Source organism: Corapipo altera, unplaced genomic scaffold, assembly GCF_003945725.1.
Source record: "Corapipo altera isolate COAL_440 unplaced genomic scaffold, ASM394572v1 59, whole genome shotgun sequence".
Classification (NCBI taxonomy): Eukaryota; Metazoa; Chordata; class Aves; order Passeriformes; family Pipridae; genus Corapipo; species Corapipo altera.
The window spans coordinates 6,803,715-6,825,423 of record NW_020884917.1 but is presented as its reverse complement, the minus strand read 5'-3'; the positions used below and the strand labels follow the sequence as shown (position 1 = coordinate 6,825,423).

The 21,709-nt window shown below is 39.6% G+C and overlaps 1 protein-coding gene across 10 annotated transcripts in view; it reads left to right on the top strand.

Annotated features, from left to right (window-relative positions):
• PDE1C (phosphodiesterase 1C) overlaps positions 1–21,709 on the top strand; it is a 196,611-nt gene that overhangs the window by 154,300 nt on the left and 20,602 nt on the right. For 6 of the 10 annotated variants that reach the window (XM_027655951.1, XM_027655956.1, XM_027655953.1 and 3 more), the window contains 2 exons: positions 2,992–3,291; positions 9,027–9,101. In XM_027655951.1, coding sequence (XP_027511752.1) covers positions 2,992–3,291; positions 9,027–9,101 — 375 coding nt within the window. The remainder of the gene's footprint in view (positions 1–2,991; positions 3,292–9,026; positions 9,102–21,709) is intronic. The other 4 variants (XM_027655952.1, XM_027655957.1, XM_027655949.1 and 1 more) reach the window with 2 other exon arrangements.

Genomic DNA, 21,709 nt, shown 5'->3' with positions numbered 1-21,709 from the left:
GGTGTATAGCTGAAAGCATTTTTTTGAAGACTACTTCAGCTGAAAAATAAGGGAACTATTGTTTTATTCAAATACCCTGGGCTGTTAAGAGGAGAAAAAAATTGTCAGGTTATTATAAATGTTATTATAATGTCTAATAAGTTAGACATTAGCAAATCTCTGTTATTGGAGTTCTTTTGGAAATAATGAGAGCCATCTTTTGAGAACAATTTAGTTATAACTGCCCCTTACCTCCAGGGGCTGGATGATTGCCCAAGGTCTCCTTGACCCCTCAGGTGATTTTGGAACCAAAAAAGGAGGAATGTTTCAACTGTTTTTTTTTTCTTTATGAAACTGGAATGCAATTTATTCTGTGATCTGAATGGTTATTACTCAAACCCTATTTTAATGGAGTTGTTTTATTTCATGTAAATGGAAACAGTTTGATTTTAATGTTTCTAGGTGTGTTTAGCAGTGCAAATATACATATTTTTTTAATCCTGGAAGAGTTATACAAACATATGGCTCAGCATACCTTTCTATGTTCTTGGACTCCTGAGCACTTTCATCAGTATCTTTGCTCAGCTGCTGTCTTGCTCCTGACTTGCAGAAATTTTCTGCACTCTAGGTCCATCTGCCTTGTCCTTAGTCTTATGCAGCAAGGCCTGCCACTCAGCAGGGACTGAAATTGCTGACCCTTTCCTAACCATTGTCAAGATGCACTGCCAATAAAAACAGTTACGACTAAGAGAATACAACATTGCCTGTTAGTTGACAGCAAATAGCAGTTGAGGATCAGAAGGGAAGGAATCTATTATTGTTACTTTTGCAGCTAATATTATTATTAAATTATTTGTACAATACGCTATTCCCGTTGGTAATGGCATTACTCTTAGAAGCCTCAGTGAGCAGTTTTTATCCTAAGTGTGGTATTTATAGAAAATTTCTCATACTGTGTAGGCAAAATAAGTGGGCTTATTACTGATCTTTTTTACTTAAAAGATCATCATTAAATAACTAAAAATAGCTATTTAAATTTAATAATCATTAAATAGCTACAAAACAAACACCCTGATGTGCAAAGCACTATTTAGATAAAGTATTTTCTAACACTGCTTTTGACAAGAGGCGCTCATCCAATGGTATTGTAGTCTCCTGAGACAAATTTCTCTCCTGCGGCTCAGGTGCAAAACGTAACTTTTTTCAGATCCTCAAATGAGAGGAATCCTTCTGTATGCGATGGGACTCTGAGATTAGCTCAGTTGGTTAGAACATGGTGCTAATAACACCAGGGTCACAGGTTTGATCCCTGTGCAGCCCATTCACTGAAGAGTTGGACTTGATGATCCTTGTGGGTCCCTTCCAACTCAAAATATTCTGTGAAATCTATGAGACTCCAGAAAAAATATCAATATGTATAGCTTAGCTAGCACAGATTTCAGGAATGATTAGTGGAGTGAGGAAGACTGAATTATGTTTTTGTGTGAACCATAATTTATTAATTTAAAAATTTGTTTACTTTATGTAGCTGCTGACAAGGGAAATGCACATTGGCATTTCTTATAAGGACAGCTTTCCACTTTTGTACCTCATTGGTACATTTTTCTTAAAATTGATTCTGATTCACTCATAAGAAGTATTTGACAATGTAATTTTTACATACTGGCCAAGATCCTGCTCCTGTAAGGAACAAAACATCTTCCTTATACATGTCAAGAATACTTCCCTAGGACTGAGGTAGACTTCACTCAGCGTTTTATAGGATCTGCTCCTCTGTTTGTCAGCTTATATAGTCTCTCAGAAAATAAGAGATACATCTGTGGATTCTTATCACGATTAAAATCATTGCTTGATGGGGTCATAAGGAGTAGGCCTGAATATTGTCAACCCAATAATAGGTTGGTTACATCTCTGTGCTAGACTCAGTATAGATTCAGTTATGATCTGAAGCTGCATAAGCTCACAGGTTCCAAATTGAGTATGTGCTGAACTACTCATCTGCTTTTGCAGATTAAGTCTCTATTGATCATGCAAAAGGGGAAGAAAATTATGGATTCTCTGCCCAGAGTTTGTGCACACCCAGTCAGGTTTATTAGTTTGAGGGCTGTCTTGAGGGACTATGGTTGTGTTCTGCTTTTCAGTGGGATGCAGGAAGCCAAACAAAGCCCTTGCAGCTGAGTCTGTTGGGGAGTGCTGTACCTGACCTGGGCTAGAAATGTAGTGGTCTCTATACCTGGAGCAAAAGTAATTTGCAACCCGTCTTACAAGTAAGTGTTACATAAGTACCTAATGTTTGGACGAGAACAAGAATAATATCTTGGATGGAGGAAAACGGCTTCTTTGTGAATTTTTTTTTTAATCGAATTACATTATTTTGAGGTACTGCTGTTGTTCAACATTCACTTTTGAATTTATACCTTTGTATATTTGTGAATGACTGTAAAACTTTTGGGGATGGCATGGCAAGCACTAGTAGCAATGTATTAGTCTGCCAGGAAAGGATGGAACCATAAAGAAAGGATAACTCTAAGTGGAAGGGAAGAGACAAAGAAGCTGGCATTGGAAGCAAGCTGGAACAAGAGGGAGAAAAAGTAGATATCAAGGAACCAAGACTTTATGTGCTTAGAGTTACCTGGTACAATGTGGGACTAAATGCTCTTTGACTCTTGTTTGTCAAAAATGAAAATAGCTTTGGCACCCCTAGAGCCATCAGTAGCTAATATCTCTTTTTGCCTTTTAAGAATTTTGTGGAACCACTTTTTCAAAGGTGAACTTTATATGGTAAAAAAAGGACACACACATAATATACATTTAGGCCAGCCTGGCATATTGTTTTCAGAATACTTTGTTAAATGTTCTTCTGTGCTCTTTTTCTGTTGTCAGGTCATTTCCTACTTTTTTTTAAGTAAAAGCTGTTTGCATGTGAAATACTGAAGTAGATTTAGATGTGAGTTGTCAAATTGACTGATAGTTGTGATTTCTTTCCTTGTTTTGCTTCTCTCTTTGCTGAAGATGCAGAAGAAAAAGATGAGAAAGAAGCAGAGGAAAATGCCTATCAGGGAACAGATGAAAAGGAAAGCGAAAAGGGTGAGAAGCCAGCTGAAGATACCACAGCAACAAATACAGAGAACAGCAAAGAACCAAATCCTGGGGAAAACAAAAGCACAGATTCCAGTAAAAATTCTGTAAATGAGACTCAGCAAAGGGGCATGAACAAACAGAAAGCCTCTCAAGGGAAAAACATACCTAGGACAGATAAGGGAACAGACTCTCATCACACAGTGGGAGAAGAGAAACAGCATGTCCAGAATGGTGAGTTCTCTCCTTCCACTGAAACATAAATCGAACCCTAAAACCAGTATCTCACCTTAGTGATGGGGGAACGTGGTATCCTGAAAAGGGATGTTCTGGGGCCAGAGTCTCTTCCTGTGTGTAGGCATAGTCACTTACATATGGAAATCAGAAACTGTATGTTAACTTCTGAGTAGCATTTTTCAATAGAAGATGGGTTCATCATAGAATAGAATCATAGAATCGGTTGGGTTGGAAAAGACCTCCGAGATCATCGAGTCCAACCCTTGGTCCAAATCCAGTCCATTTACTAGATCATGGCACTCAGTGCCACGTCCAATCTGTGTTTAAAAATCTCCAGGGATGGTGAATCCACCACCTCTCTGGGCAGCCCATTCCAATGCCTGATTACTCTCTCTGTAAAGAATTTTCTCCTGATATCCAACTTAAATTTCCCCTGGTGGACCTTAAGCCCGTGCCCCCTTGTCCTATTGCTGAGTGCCTGAGAGAAGAGACCAACCCCCACCTGGCTAGAACTTCCCTTCAGGTAGTTATAGATGGTGATGAGGTCACCTCTGAGCCTCCTCTTCTCCAGGCTAAACAACCCCAGCTTCCTCAGCCTCTCCCCATAGGACTTATGCTCCAGTCCCTTCACCAGCCTTGTTGCTCTTCTCTGGACCCGCTCCAGCACCTCAATATCCTTTCTGAACTGAGGGGCCCAGAACTGAACACAATACTCAAGGTGTGGCCTCACCAACGCAGAGTACAGGGGAAGGATCACTTCCCTGGTCCTGCTGGCCACGCTATTTTTGATGCAGGACAAGATCCCGTTGGCATTCTTGGCCACCTGGGCACACTGTTGGTTCATGTTGAGCTTCCTGTCAATTAGTACCCCCAGGTCCCTTTCTGCCTGGCTGCTTTCCAGCCACTCTGTGCCCAGCCTGTAGCGCTGCATGGGGTTGTTGTGGCCAAAGTGCAGGACCCGGCACTTGGCTTTATTGAACTTCATCCCATTGGAATCAGCCCATCTTTCAAGTCTATCCAGATCCCTCTGCAGAGCCCTCCTGCCTTCCAGCAGGTCGACACTCCCTCCCAATTTGGTGTCATCAGCAAATTTGCTGATGATGGACTCAATCCCCTCATCTAAATCATCAATAAAGATGTTAAACAGGACTGGACCCAACACAGACCCCTGGGGAACACCACTAGTGACTGGCCGCCAGCTGGATGCAGCTCCATTCACCAGCACTCTCTGGCCCCGACCCTCCAGCCAGCTCCTAATCCAGGAAAGGATGCACTTGTCCAAGCCATGGGCTACCAGCTTTTCCAGGAGTATATTATGGGAGAGAGTGTCAAAGGCCTTGCTGAAGTCTAGATAGACCACATCCACAGCCTTCCCCTCATCCACCAGGTGGGTCACCTGATCGTAAAAAGAGATCAGGTTGGTCAGACAGGACCTGCCCCTCCTAAACCCATGCTGGCTGGGTCTAATCCCTTGTCCATCCTGAAGGTGCTGTGTGATTGCACTCATGTCTGCCTGGGAACTTTTAGAGGAAAGGAAAAAATATTTATCTCATGGAAATGAAGCAACCTGTTATGATACAGAGTTTCGAAAGCTGAAACAAATATTCTTGTTTCAAAGAACATCATTGTTTGGGTGGAGAAGAGAACAGAGGAGAATCCAAAGTTGGCTTATAAACTCATTTTAAAGCCAATTAAAGGCATCTTTGATTTGAGTCTCAGATATAAATATGTTTTCAGGCAGAGGATTTTTCTCCTCTCTTTTTTTAGAATTTATTTTATCTATCCTTCTTTTGCTCAGTTTTCTTTTAATAAGGATAGTCACAAGCCTTCATTTTTTTGGGGGAGGGAGGGTTTGACAGAAATTTTATTCCATTGTTTTTAACTTGCTATAGAACTGAGTTAAAATAAGAATCTCATTCTTCACCCAAAAAAGATGATAAAAATGTTTGAAAATTCCATTAAACATTAAAAAAAATGTGGCAGTTTGAGCCACATTAGAAATCTAAAATCCAATTTCCAGGCTTTCTCACCCCTTCCCACAATTTATCCCAACACCGATGAGAAACATTTCAGGCCAGAGGCTTCTGTAGGGGAAGGGGGAAGTATTTACATTTATTTACACAAATAAATATACTGTACAAACTAAAAGCAGCTATATATATAGCATTACACTTCTATCAGTCCCTTCAAAGCTTATCCTTTTAACTTTAGTCCAGGAAAAAGCCTTTTCAGGCTGATAAGTAACCAGTCTCTCTCTCATGGGAGTGTTCGGGGCCCCTGAACACTCTCTACCAACCTTCAGCTGTTTGCTGCAGTTCTTTCTTCTTCATTAAGTCTAAGAAGGTAGCTTTGAGTCCTTTCTCCTTTGTCCTGTGTCATTTCTGCTGTGTGATCTCTCCCTCTCGGTCTCATACCTCCGTTCTGTAGGCTGCTGTAGTGTAGCTTATCAAGGTACTGTCCTCTAAGTCAGTTTTCAGCTCCCCCCAGTCAAACCTCAGCAGGGCAACTCCCGAGCCCTTTGACCCGTCTCCAGTTTCACCTGGAATTCCTTTCCCTGGCTTCGAGCTGTTTCGTTATCAGCCCGTCCACTTGGCTTTGCTTCAATGCTGAGCCTTGCATCCACTCCCACTAAACAGTGAGAGGGAAAAACAGCCCCCTTCTGCAGCCTGGCTGCAAAGGGGCGGGGGAAGAAGAGGGCCTAGCTGCAAGGCCTGCCTCTCTCTCTCTCTCTCTCACTTACCAGTTGTTTGTGAGTCACATCCCTCACAAACACTCACTTCAATGCTGTCTCTAACTCTGGCCTAGGCAGAGCTGGGGGGGCCGCAGGGCTCCCCGCTCCCTCCTGGAGGGGGGAAGAAGGAGCCCAGCCACCCCCTGGCCTTCTACACCTACACACAGCAGACACCAATAGAAAAACTGCGAACAGCTTCCAGTGCTGTGTATATATGATTTTTAGCAGAAGCGAACAAGACGAGTGGTGGTTGGCTCTCCAGGGAACACTGACCTGGCACCCAACCACCTCTGAGACCCTGACTCTCGGGGGGGGCAGTCTTAACCCATGACATATACCCATGAGAACAGATCAGTTATCTCTAGGTTGTTTCACTGTTGTTCCCTGAAGCCAGTATCAAAAAATGGCAGTACAGGCACATTGACTTGTCACAAACTTGGCTAGTATCAGGCAGTGCAAAACTAGCAAAAAAGACACTTAGAAACTTTGTCTTAGAAAAAGACCGAGTGAGCATACAGGCTTTGAAAGTCCCAGGTTCAAGCAGTAAGTTTAGATGGCAGGAGATGCAGAAATTCTATTTAAAGCATTCCTGATACTATTTTCATGGTTGCTTGCCTTTCCCATTAATTCCTTCATCATTAGGGTTTTTCTAGATTGGAAGGACTGTGGGAATCAGAGCTGTCATGCTCTTTGTGATTTTTCTTCAGTGTTACATGGGTGAATAGGAATGGGCCCAGCAGGAAATCAAAAATGTTAGGGACTTACGAAATTCCAGTTGGACTACATCAAACATTTATTTTGAAATCCTTTGTTTTACATGCTTCTAACAGTATGGGGATTAAGTGTTCTCTAGTGATTTTAATAGTACCTTTTTCTGCAATGCTTCTCGGCTGCAGGTGTCAAAAGTGCTTTGAAAGGAATTATAGTGATTTCTGAAAATTAGCATCTTCCTCAGGAAAAGAAATTCTGCTCCTTAATTTATGGGATTATGTACCTTCAGGAGGTACAATCACTGCAGAGTCTTTGGAGACTGATGAGATTTTCACATTCGTATCTCTGGATTCAGCACAGCTTCCCTTATGTTAATATCTCTGTTTCTTTAATCCCTTTCAGAAAGATCATTATGATTATCATTCTGCTCTGCTGCTGGCACTATGGCAGGGTAGATATTACAATACTCAAAAGTCTCCTATTCATAATATTCAATGAAAGTTCAGAAATTGTGTGTCAGGTGAGTTTAAAGTCTCTCTGTCATTCACTGCCTGTGTTCTTTCTCTGAGAGACTGAACTGTGAAATAATGTGTGTGTAGATGTTCAGCATCTTTTCCTGCACACAGTTAGGGTCAAACAACTTCTTTATGCAATGGTTAGAAACCATTATTATCTCATCATTATCATCATCTGTATGATGGTGGAGGAAATGCAAGAAGACTTTTGTGCTTTGCTAGGTACATTTTTATTTCATTTCCTAAGATAGTATCCTTTTTTTTTTTTTAAGGCCACCTTTATCAAACAGACACCTAAACCCTGTTTGGATCTGCTCATACCTCTCTGATCAAGTACCCCAAGTCAGTGTCAGTGTGATCAGCTGAGGAGGGTGCTTCTTGTCCTGTATCATCTTGATTTCATTTTTTTCTCTCACACATACAGTGAGTTTAGGAAGAAAAACCTGAAAAGTTTTGTATAAAAGCTGAACAGAACATGCTTTTTTCCCATCTTGTTAAATATTTAAATATTTGAAAACCATTTCTCTTTTCTACTATGATGGATCTTAATTGGAGAGAGAGATTGATCCACTGCCATCCAAGAATAACAAACATGTCAGTGGTTAGGGCACATTGTGGAAGAGGGAGACCATGCTTCTTTTCAATTTTTCTTTTTTTTGGAGCTGTTCCAAAAATAAATATCCACTGCCCATAAGTATTTTGAAGGCAGAACAGATCCTCTTTAACATGTAATACCTTTAATTTTGATCCAAAGACTGGGAAGTATCAAAACAGGAATAGAAATGGAATAAACATCACTTTAATACAGCCCTGTAGCATACCTCATGTTTACAAAATTCTGAAGCAAGACTTTTACAGCTTTTTATGTTAAAGTGTGTGTTACAAATTCACAGCCATTACTCCATGAGGAAAGGACAAACTGCCTGCTCCCATCTGGGCAGACTGGTCTTGTTTCACTGGATGTCTGAAAGAAGGACACCTTCTTTGCTGCTGTTTGGACACTGCAACTGAAATAGCTTTGTTCTGCTGCATCTCTCCTTTTAAGTTACTTTTTATTTGATCTTGCATTCAGCATTCACATTCAATGAAGGGATGGTCTAGGAAAGTCTGATGTATGACTAATAGAGGACAGAAAATGAGAATGACTGGTTAACTTTCCTGGCTTCATAAAATACCCCCCAGCTCAAGCTACTGTTTTAATTTTGCATCAACCATTGCTCTGCCAAAGGCCTTGATTTTGTGGTTTGCTACAGGGACTCTAAAGGCAGTTATCAATGCTAGGATGATTGTTCCCTGATACAGTCATCAAAGGACCAACCCAAATGAATCTGTGGATAACAGAATCTGGTAAGAGAAAGCAAGACAAAATTATATAGGCCTGTTTAGGATATCTAAGGTGGTTCTTTAAAACAGAAACTTATGATGAAGTCTTGCAGGGTCTTAGTCCCTTAAAAGCATAGATGTTTCAGAGTCCTGGTTTTGAAATTAAGTTTATACTCAGGTTTTTAATGGCCTGCATACAATCAGAGGGATTAAGAGTTTGCATGTGCACTTTAAATGGTTTTAAAAATTAGAATACATTTAAAAGTAGATTGTAAAGCTTGCTTTTCTGTAGGAGATGGATAATTTTTTTTGGTGCTTTATTCCTTTTGAATTCAGACTTTTCCTCCTAAGGAGTATCTCCTTTGGATGTTCCCATTTGATTGAGTTATAGGCATTAATAAACTGCAGTCTGCATTAAAATCATTATAGTGTTTCTTATTGCTTCTTTCTAGCTGAATTAAAGGAAGACAATAAGTTGGACAAAAGAGATGAGTCCAGTGTGGGGGATGAATCAAAGAAAACAGATGGTAAGGACAACGTTTTATTGCATTTTGTCACCCATTTTTATATGCAATATTTTGATTCCTAAATATCTGTAGTTTATTCTAAAACAAAAAAAAAGTGTGGTAACCAGAAACAGACTTAAGAGAAACAGTCATTAGATTTGAAAAAAAGCCATTAGGGCATTCTGAGGGAAAATCATTCCTTTCACATAATGCCTAGCACCATTTAATTGAGCTGGTAAGCCTTATCCATCAATTTTTGCGCAGTGCCTGAAAGAAAAATCCTGGATTATTAGAGTTGCATAGTAGGAAATGCGGATTTGTGAGATTCTATCCTTCTGACTTTCTTTGGGCTGTATTCTGCTGTCTGTAAGGACAGGCTGCATTGGAGACGAAGAAAACAGAGCTAAGAAAAATACTGCACAAGATGTCCCTGTTTTACATGATCACATTATACTACACCAATACAAACACAAAGCTTTCTTGACTTAGTTGTCTGAAGGGGAATTTACCCAGTGTTGTCAAACCAGTGGTGTGAGAAGCGAGCAGCAATGAACATATCAGCATAGAGGTCCTCTATTGAAAAGGGAATTGATGAAACATGGTTGAACTGAAGCAATCCCAAGCCGTAGGATGACTTCATGGTCATCTGGGAATAATTTCAAATGAGTCTGAGCCTAGTGTAGAGATTCACAGACATTTTTAGCAGCCTCAGCAAACTGGAAAAATAACTCTAAATTCTGTGATGTGTTTACTCTTATGCACTTCTTCACCTGTGTACCACAGGGCTCTGAGATAGTATCTGAATCCACATTGCTTAAGGCAATTGCTGAAGTATTAGGTAGCAAACTAAATGGAAACAAGTTTTCTAGCATTTTCTGTGTTTGTCTCAGTGAAATTCACTGAATCATAACTATTCCTAAATGTAAGTAATACAGTGCTTTGCTTTGATGGTCAAGAAAGACAACTTCATTGTAAGTACTGCAGTTTAGTATGATACCATGTTTTCTTTTATTGCTTCTTTTTAAGAAATATTTAAATTCCTATTGCTCTAGCAAATGTGGCAAATAAGAAGAAAATATTTTACCTCAATTAAAAATGTAGAAAACTTCATCTGGAAGCTTGTATTAATTTCAGACATAAATATATGCTTTTTCTTAAGAGGCTCCTTAGTAGCAATTGTTTAGAAGAATTCAGTTATTTTGTTAAGAGGTCACATTACTTACATAGTTGTGTTATATGTCTGTCAGGAAAACAGTCTTGAACAAATACCATTTGCAGCTCTTAGTGTGGTTATGCAGAAATTAAGCACAAATACTCAAATAACATGTTACTCTTCAGATGTTCATGAGTATGTGCAGCTCTGTATGTAACTATCAAAACCCCAGAAGGATTAATGGGCAGAATGACTGTTCTCCCTGCTCCAGTGGGTGATGGCTGAGCAACAGCTGTGCTGGAAGGCTGCAGCCCTTGCAGGACCACGTGGATGCAGAAACACTGTGGCGTTTTTTAAAGAGTATTCAGGAGCACCAGCCCAGCCAAGAGAGTAGACCCGTGAATCCCTAACTTTGAGGACAAGGTTACATTTGAAGACCTTCACTGTCAAGGTCTTAGAAAGATTATGGGCACCTATTTAGTTAGGCTGGAGGACGAAGAAGTGAATATTTCATGCAGACTTGAAGATAGAGGGTGTGAATTTGGTTGCTTGCAAGTTGCTCATCTTTGTTTGATGTTATTTGTACTTGTTATTTGTTATTTTTTCTCCTGTAAGAGGAAGTTCTGCTCATCCCTTTAGGGAAAAGGCTAATATCATGGGACCAGTTGAATACAGTGAATAAGCAACTGTAACTATGCAAGTCCATTAGAAGGACAATTTGTAAGCTGAATGTTTTTCATTCAGACACTGTAGAGGCAGATTATAGATAATGATCTCATTGAAAAAAAATCAAGAGAAAAATTGTGAATTATGCACCTAAGAAAATAAAGCACGTGGCACTTCTGTTTTGCCAAATACGGCACAACTTGTTCTGTCCATTGCTCACTCCAGAGCAAATCTCCTTACCAGCCATGTGAGGCATATGGAAAAAGGAACATGATCCATGGATAATATGTAGCTGTTTACAAGCTACTGAAATGTTTACACGAAAATATGTTTTCTCTGGTGCCAGTGCATGGTCTTTCACATGCCATCTGCTGGGGAAAAAGATGGAGCTGGGGAGTTAAAAAGATTGAGGTTATGGCTATAATGCACTCACCACATGTAGTTTGCTGGTGAGTGAAACTCAGCCTGGACTTTTTTCAGGGTCAAGGGTACTTGGATTTTACAACCTCTGTTCTGTTCTTGGGTTTTCCAACCTCTATTCAGTATGTAGCTCAGGGGGTATTTGTATTAAACAGGTGCCTGTGTGTGTAGATTTACCACATGAGCTTAAGCTTTCTCACCACTACCCATTAGCATCAGCTGAAGCCCTGAACTCAATCGACATCAGTCTGCTACCCTGTCCTGTGGCGCAGGCATCCTACATCCAGAGAAGAAAGTTCAGAATATATTTTGAGTAAATCTTTGTAGGATCTGTATCCAAGTTGCTTTTTTAATTATATACAAAGAAAGTCATTGTAATATCTTCTTATAGGAATACATACATGCCAAAGTGATTCTGATATGTTTTTCCTGATATGTTTGTATTCTGATATGAGGAACCTAGTGACCAAGGACACATAATAAAATCCATCCATTGACACAAAGACGTTGAAACTGCACATCTACACTGTAGTCACAGGTGTGAAATGTAGCTTCTGTGTCAATTACCTTGAAGCTATCCAATAATACTTCCAGTGCCTCCAGGAACGGGAGTCAAGCTTGCTGAGACAGCGATGAACTATGAATCTAGCCAGAGCTTTGTACCACTGAGCCTATCCATACCAAAGCCAATGATATTAAACCTAGCTTGAGGATGGCTATGCAAGCTGCATGCCTTGGATTTCAGACTTAACTGCTTCAAAATCCTGTGCAAGTCTCTTAAACATAGGTTAGTCTCCGCATGTTAATCTGATCTTCATAGTACCGGCTTTTTTTTCTGTGGGAGATATTGCTTCTTACTCAGTACTGCCCTTTTTTTCCATTCCAAGAAAAGAAATGTGGGGCTGCCATTTCCCACATAAAGACACAGCCCTATCAGGGACATCATCAGCACAAGTAGTTTATCAAAAGTTTCCTGTGGGATAGAACACTATTAAACCATTTTGGAAAACTTAATTTTCCCATGTGAAACTGTAAGAAGTCACATGGACATGATTTTTATCTACAATCCAACCTTTCTTTTTTTGCAATTCTTTTTTTTCCTGCTCATGAAACTAACAACAAATGAGAAAATTATTCTTCCCCACTTCAGACTAGATATAAGGAAGAAATTTTTACAGTGATGGTAGGCAAACAGTGGAACAGTTTGTTCAGTGAGATGGTAGATACTACATCCCTGGAGACTTTCAAGGCCAGGTTGAACAGGGCTCTGAGCAACCTGACCTAGTTGAAGATGTCCCTGCTTATTGCAGGGGAGTTTTACTAGATGACCTTTAAAGGTCCCTTCCAACCCAAACTATTCTGATTGCATGATTCTATAATTACCACTTTCACAGAGTATTTCTACCACCTCCTCATTTTTTTTTCTCACTGGGAAGAGATTCTGCAATGTTTATGCAAAGGTTTCAGTGTAACTCTTTGTTCCAGGGACCAAAATGCAGTTTATTCAATCAAATATACTCTTTCAGCTACAAACTATAGACAAATAAAAGGTTCCCTTTTTGTGTGTTTGTCCTGGCAACTTATTATTTCAGTGGTAACATGCACGTTTTAGCACAGAAATATACAGGATACTTACGTGTTCAACAGCTGCTGCATACGATGAAAGCCTGTGCCCGGGGTATGTGTGATGAGCAATGCTCCCACCTCGTGGTCAAATCGAAATCCTGCGTTTTGGCAGGTCTTTGTTTCAATACTACGTTCTTCTATGCAGTGCAACACAGTAGAATATAGTATAGTCACTATAAAATAATGTAATATAATACAAGATGCAGCCTTTTAAATATGTGGACTGTATTACAGGCTTACCAGAAATTGAGGTTTTAGCTTGCTTTATTTGATTTTGTTAAGATATACTGTTGCTTCACAGTAGTGAAAAGCCTTTCCTATATGTTCTATACAGTACCTATGCTGACATGTAGAGCTGCCTTTTGGTCTTAATTTTTCTTGAAAATCATTCCTTGACCAGCAAGTGAAAAATTCCCTGATTATTAAGTTAAAATATGGGGCCTTCATTTCTTTCTGTCCCAGTTGTCCCAAAAATCAAGTGGCAGAGTAGCTGGCACAGAATGTTGTTATCTGAGAATGCCTTTGGTACAGGAACATAGTGGTGTGAAGAAACCATGATGGTGGCTCCACAATTATACAGACAAAGTTGAATTAACAAGATTCTTCACAGTTTCATTTGGCAAAACTGCTCACCCATTTAAGAATTGCCTGTCTTTGCAGCCTCCTGCAAGATACAGTTTTTGTATGTGTCAGTCTAGCCAAGACTGCTACATAGCAATCAACACTAAGCAAAACTCTGATGAAAACCTGCTTATGTAATACATGTAATGCTGGTGGTTTTTTAAAACAGGTTACTCAAGCGTATAAATTATGAGCATTTGGCTATGTGTTCTTGAGAAAGGTAAAAAGGTAAATTTCAGGTCATATAAATAATGGTGCTATTTCTAATTCTGTTCCAAAAATAAGCTGCTCTCTCCATTATTGTCAGAAGAAAAAGTTAATAAGGCAGACACGTTGTATTTCTCCTTGCTGCTTGATAGCGCTCTTGATCTTAGATGTCATAATCTGGCAACAGTGGCAAATTGGAATTACAGGAGTCTAAGACTACTTCTAAAGACAGTTTCCTTCCTTTTCTCACTTCTTTTTTATGGCCTGTTAGGTGAATTACATTAGAGATTATTGCCCCAGGTTACAAATCAGAAAGTTTTGTACTGTTAGCTTCTGGAAAAGCTTGCTTGAAACATGAAGGGTTTTTTCTATCCAAAAAGACATATTTCAGCATAATTTACCTCTGCTGAAGAATTGTTCCATAGTAGTGCAGTGTAGAATAACTTGAGGGTGAAAAAGCTTCTGTGCTTTTTAAAATCCTTTTTGTGCTCTTTTGAAAAAATGAGTGTGTCTAATTTAGCAAGTGGCACCTGAGGCAAGCTGAAATTTGCATAGAAGAATGCATTCTGAAGAAGGTTTTATGCAGTTTTAATAATGTAATTTATGGCAATTTTAATAGAAGATTAACATGATGTGATGTGATCTTTGAAGCTCAATTCAAAGTACATTACTAGCATCTAGACGGGGCAAACGGTACATCCCCAAGGTACCTTTTATAAATATGCAGATGATTTTGCAACTTGACAGGTTTTGGTGTGTATGTAAATCTTATGGAAAGTGCCTGGTTTTCCTTTCATGTTGAGACTTTCATGTGCCTGCTTTCCATTGTTCAAGCCATAGGAGCTAGATACCTAGTTTTTAGGATGCTTGATTGCTTTTTGCTTCTATTTCACATGAAGTCACAAATATATGTTACAATTTGAAAAATTGTGAATACAATTTGTCTTGATTTAAGCAAATATTTGGAATATCCAGGTACATGGCAGAAAAACACTTAATCACTGAGGGCAACTTAACTAGGGTTTTTTGAGGGGTTTATGGGGAACATTTTTTCACATTACTTCCGATCCTTTACATCCAGTTCTGCTCAGAGATGACATATGGTTGCATTGCTTCACAGGGATAACATTCATGTTCCTTGAGGCATGTAGGAATGTGTAACTTACATAGAACATTGCAGAAATTCCTCCTTGATTTTTCACCGTCAGCTCTTCTATTGCACCAATCAGGGAATGGAGATCTGTGACCTTGCTTCTGTTATAATCCTTAGCCCATTTAGGAAAATTTGCCTGTGCAATAATGTTTAGAAATTCTCTGCTTCAGCAAGAGGAGAGTCCTCCTTGCTCCCCAGCTCCATGAATTTATGTTCTATCTAGTGACAATCTGGCCTCTTTTTCCTGATGTAGCACTTAGCCCTGAAAGAGAAACAAGATCATGTCCAAAGGGAATGACTGAAGAGAAGGAAGAATATGAAATGGCTCTTCAAAAGACATTGGTGACCTTTAAATTGCATCTTATCCCTTCCTCACAGAACAACTACCTTCCAATTTGAGCATACCAGCTACAGGTATCTTACCTGCTAGAGACTCTGACAAGGTGTGGCATCCTACCCCAAAGCAGAAAGGAACATGCAGGTGCGCAGATACTCATAGTCCAAAAGTGTAATCTTTATTACTTATGATCATTACTTGATCCATCGCTAGACAATTAATTCTTTTCTCTGCTTCTAAACAACTTCTTTACTGTTCTTAACTTCAAAACCTGGGACTTGGAGGCAATAATAAATGTAGAAGAAAGACAGCAAGTGTTATTAGTTGTAAAGTGGTATTTGTGTCAGGCTAAAGCATTTATGAGCTTAAGTCTAATTCAAAAGAAGTGATTGTCAAAAATTGAAGAGATACTGAAAAAATCCAAATGAGAATTTTTGCTTCGGGGTGATGTTTCGCATTTTTAGCCAGTTTTAAGTAAATGGTAAAAATAACAACTTTTGTTTGAGTTAGATGAAAATGCCACCTTGATCATTCATTTCCTCTCCACCACCCCACGAACATTTTTGCCAGGAGACAAAAAACCCACTTACTTGTGTCTGACTCAGAGCTAAGCATTATACTGATTTTTCAGTTTAGTCACTGAACCAAAGAAGCTGTTATTTGCCCAGTGCTTATTACAAAATTCTGATTACGTATGTGGCTGAAAACTTTGTTGGCTTCAATTATCCTTCTACCTGTAGAATATTGTATTTTGTTTGCGTGTCAAGGTGTTGGTGGTAGGAAGGGCTACAGAGGTGGCTTCTCTGAGAAGCTGCTAGAAGTTTCCCCATGTCTGACAGAGCCAGTTCCAGTCAGCTTCAAGACCACTGGGCAAGGCCAAGCCCATCAGTGATAGTGGTAGAACCTCTGGGATAACAGATTTAAGAAGGGGGAAAAGTTACTGTGCCAAAGAAATTGCATCAGAGAAGAGAGGGGAGAGAAACAGCCCTGCAGACACCAAGGTTAGAGAAGAAGGAGGGGAGGAGGAGGTGCACCTGGTGCTAAAGCAGATGAAGACCATGGTGAGGCAGGCTATGCCTCTGCAGCCCACAGAGGTCCACAGTGGAGCAGAAATCCACCTGCAGCCCCTGGAGGACCCCATACTGGAGCAGGTGAATGCCCAAAGAAGGCTCTGACCCCATGGGAAGGCTCCTGTGTCCCCAGGGAAAGAGGAGCCCACACTGAAGCAGGACTTGTGACCCATGTGGGACCCGCATTGGAGCAGTGTGTTCCTGAGGGACTGAGCCCCATGGAAGGGTCACACATTGGAGGAGTTCATAAAGACCTGCAGCCTGTGGGAATGACTCACATTGGAGAAGTTTGTGGGAGGGACCCCACGCTGGAGCAGGGAAAGAGTGTGAGGAGTCCTTCCCATGAGGAGAAAAGAACAGCAGAGACAATGTATGATGCCCTGACCGTAAACTCCATTCCCTGTTCCCCTGTGCCCTGTGGAGGAGTAGTTAGAGAATCAGGAATAAACTTAAGCCCAGGAAGGAGGGAGGAGTGGGAGGAAGGGGTTTTAAGCTCCAAAATCAGAATACCTTCTATGCTAATGCCATTTCCTCTCCTAGCAAAATGAATGTTAAGCATTTGGGTTGTCTGCTAAATTAGAGTGATGGTATTTAAATTCACTTACAAAAAACAAGTATTCAAAACTTTTTCCCAACAGTATTTATTCTTGTTTTCCCTTGCTTTAAACAGGATGCGGGCATCTTTGAGTAACATTTTGTTTTCTTAAAAAAAACCCAAACAAACCCACAAAAACACTAAAATTTCTCACCCATTAAAAATACGAATAACAGAGATAAATTAGCTTGTAATGCGTATTTCTTCTTTATTTCATTGTTCTTCTGAACTTTGTTTCTTAGGCCTCATACATCTCTGGTGCAATGGAAGGAAGAAAATACCATAAGCATGTAGAATTTATTTCTTCATCATCTTATATTATCTTTGCGAAGGCTTTCAAATGCCTTTAGCAGGAGACAGGATCATCCAGTGCTGAGAACTGAGCACTTTGATTTTCAACATCTTCATTTTATTTTGAGCACTAGGAATAGCTATAACAGTGCTTTTCAGGTGGAAAAGCTACAGATTATGACTGAGTCCACTTTAGCACTCAGGAAGACAAGAAATACCCAGGTTTTGGGGAAAAAGTTTACAAAAATTAAAAGGCAGTCCTGCAAAATGCTGAGTGAATCCACAAAGGAATTAAAGGTGACAGATTAAGCAATCTGCTCCAGCAGCTGCAAATACTTCCATCATTTGTAGTAGGAAAGATAACTATTATATGTTATCTGAGATGCAATTACTCAGACTACTATTTCACCTCATTGCGCACTACATCAGTAGTAATTGTTTTATGATATCAAAGACCATACAGGAATTTGTCATTTCTTTTGTTATTTCACCCAGTGTCTGGATGGAATTGGGTGCTGCGGGAGAGAAGACCTTGGAATTAATAGTCTTATCCTGAAAAACCTGGGCTTTTAGTAAGTGAGGGTAGAAGCTGCTTTCAAACACCATGTCATCTTTGCTATAAACACTTGAACAACCATGCTGGGTCAGACCAAAAGTCCCTTTAGCTCTCCATCACCTACCTGACAACATTTCATAGCAGAGATCTTAATGAACAAAGAACAAAACCAGCACAATGTGTGTGTCCTCCCCAGCCCCCCTGCAGCTTTCTGTGTTCCAGAGGGCCAAGGCAGAAGTCAAATCTCTAACTTTGATTCTGATGGATATTTCTTCCATTACTTTGTCTAATTAACTTTAGAACCCTGGTACTTTTGTATACTGGACACTGAGGCAATACAATTCAAAATTTACTTAGGCATTAGGTGACAAATCACATCTTTTTATTGGTTTCAAATTTATTATTATTATCGATAATTTCATTTGGCAACTCCCTTCTTGGACTGTGAGGAACAATGAGTGATTGTTCCCTTTTACATTCTTGGTGCCACTCATAATTTCATTTACTTTTTATTAGAGTCTCCTCGCAACTCTCTCTTTTCAGGCTAAAGAGTCATAACACATGAAGTTTGTGTATTCAACCTTCCTTCAAGTGCAACCCCTTTTGCTATCTGCTGTTTGTGTTAACATGTAAGAATAGCAGTTGTGTTACACACAGAGTTGTTGGAATGTGACCACAGAATCTGATTTTAATAGAAATGAGAAAACCCGTAGGATTCAGTTTTTTCCCCTAAATTTTCAACAGTGTAATCCTGAATAATTGTGGTGTCATCATGTGCTTCCTTCAGAATTAAGTATGGTTATAATGCTGCGGAAATGCATATTTGAGCAGGGAAAACAGGGACTGCAAACAAACCTCACAAACACTTTCATTCACAAGGACTCAAGCATGCTAAGTAGCTTGTGGAAAAAAAAGAACCACCTGCCCACAGAATTCTTATTCCACATTACACTGTCCTGCAGTTTGCATTCAGCATTTATTCTTTTTAGGAGAGAAAAGAGATTTTTCATTTAAAGGCACTTTGAAAATCATATCTTGTCCTAATAGCCTGACCTGGCTCTGGAGGCTGTGGGGAGTTGTCCTGAGCCCTCTCTGGGCAGTGCTGTGCTTTTGGGAACTGGAGAGGAAGGAATAGAGGCAAAGAGCAGGCATTTATTTGGAGCAGCAAAGCTGGCCACCTTCAGAAGCAACACTGTGAGGGGTCAGCTCTCCACTTCTGTTGGTGCAACCAGCATCACACCTGTGATGTACACTCAGTGAGGAGCATGAGTCAGTACAGAACAGGTGATGTTTTTGAGTTAGTCTAAGCTCTCATGTGAGTCTAAATGCTTCCGGAGTTCTGTTCCTGTCCTCCAACTGGGTGGTAGATTTTGAAAGTTTGCATTGGTAAATACCAACTGTTAAAATTTGTAGTTCTTTTAATACCTCGGACTCCAAATAACTTTTTATCACTAAAAGAGAGATAAAAGTGTATTTTCACTTCTGTACATCAGTCTGTATAGATACATAGTTTCATAGTCCAGCAAGCAAAAGTTAAAAATGCTTTAGTATAAGCTACAAATTGATAGCAGAAATGGACTTAATAATCTCCTTGTGGTGGGTGCTAGTATCACATGAAGGGCTGTCGAAGTCATGAGCATTTACATTAGTGATCAAAGGGAAGGCCAATACTCAACCTTAACAAACAAAGTAAGTTTGTCGGTGTCACTGAAGGACTGACGTACATTCAGGCAAGGCTACTTCAGTTAATTATGTTGCCAAATGAACTACTTCCTGTATACAGAACAGTCCATATTCATTCTTTTTCCTCTTTCAATTACCTCTATGGATACATGCTATATTTGCACTAGAACTATTGTGTTTAAATGAGAGAGAGGCTGAGTCACAGCCAAAGTTAAGGTCGTTGTAGGGAAACTGAATTATATGCAGAGGGAAATTTGGCTAGAAAACCAGCGCATCTGCTCCATCAAGTAGAAAAACAATTCAAAGCAAATGCTACACTGGAATGCTCTTACTGGAGTTGATGATGTAGCTAACAGAAGGAAAAAACAATTTATCATAGAATGTTAAGGGGCTGGAATGGACTTTAAAAATCATCTATTTCCAAATTCCCCTGCCATGGCAGGGACACCTTCCACTAGACTAAGTTGCTCAAGGTCTTGTCCAACCTGGCTTTGAACACTGCCAGGGTTGGGGCATCTACAGCCTTTGTGGGTTGACTCAGTTCTCTACTGGAAACTTCTAGAGTCCGGAAAAAAACATTGCATTTTCCCTTCTTTCATTAATGGAGATGGGAGGGGTTAAAATTCTTGTGCGTATGGATGGCATAGGAAAAAGACCATGTGTTGGGTGGTACTCTGAGCTCTGTTTCATATTCCTGGTGTAATTCAGCAAATCCTTTAAGAGATTCAAATATGTTATTTAGTCCACTCACCCCAAATGATTACCTTTCCTTCTGGACCAGTCTTTTGTCTTTAAAATGTTACATGTCTAATGATACATGTCACAGGATTGTTATGATCCTGTTAAGGACAGTAAATCAGGCTGAACCTTTTAGTTGGGAAACATTAGGGAAGTGTGGTACTTTTGTTATGGCTGTTACCATTTCCTGTTGTAGTTTATGTGGGAAATGTGACAATTCAGTCTAAATAAATCCTATGAAATACTGAAAGCTTAGTTCTTTAAAACAGTGTCTTAGAATTGCATCAGTGAGCAATTTACGGGGGACCATCCTGAAAGAAAAGGTCCCCATGCTATCTGTGCAGAAGAAAAAGATACCAACTCACTAATAGATCTGTGCAGCCAATGTATACATTCATCACAGACAATGCAATCCAGCAGAAAAGATCTTTGTTTTGGCAATCCTTTTTCTCCTTTGCCCAAATACTACTTTAAAAATATATATATATATATCTTCATCTACATCTACATCTACATCTACATAATCTACATATACAAACACATATATAAACAGGTTTCCTGAAAGGAACCAAAAGACATTCTGATATAATCACGTTTTCCAAGGCATGCCCAGTCTTACAGATGAATTAATATCTCCTTGGGCTGAATCTTACTTGGTTGCACTTTCTAACTCTGCTGACATAAGCATTGTCAGAATAACTGTAGCTAAGCAGGGTGGACAGCCAATATAGAGTAAAATATTCATGTTCCTGTTTGAAGTTTTTCCCGAGGATTTCTAGAGAGGTATATGAGGACAATTGGATAGAGTGCCCTCTTTAAATAGAAACTGTCCTCTTACACTAGAAATAACAAAAAAGTTTTCTTGTCTACATTTCTTCCTCAGGATCTGTTCATTGTGAAGATGCACTTGTGGTATAACTACATAGAAAACAGTTATGTTTGTACATTCAGGATAATGTTAGTCAAATATAGCCTAATTATGAGGCCAAAGGATTATAAATATTTGACAGAGGAGGCAAGCAGGTTCTAAACTGCACATATTTTGTTATGTCTTTGGCACCTCTCCATACGTAAGACTATGCTTTTCATTGAAAGCTCATTGGGAGAAAAGAGTTTTTAAAATATAGTGCTCTTTTGTGTTTGGAGCATTTTCTTTGTTTAAACTCAAACCACATGGTACAATGCTGTTGCCTTTATAAGCAAAAAGATACTGAAAAAACTGTTAAGCAAGGGTGATCAGAGAGCCCTACAGCAAAGAAACCTAATGGAATCTCTTGATCTAAACATGCTGGACTCTGTTACATGATCTCCTTGATGCCAAAGTTTAAATTCCAACTGGATTAATCTGATTGCAATAGATTTTGATTTGTTCAGGACAGAATGATACTTCCAGTTGAGCCCATAAGAGGTATTGCCTTGATGTGCCTCACCTTGCACCCTTTCAACAGTTAAGCAAAGCTGCACTGCTTGCAGGAAATGAGGCTGTCTAAACTGATACTCTTCTTTCTACTTC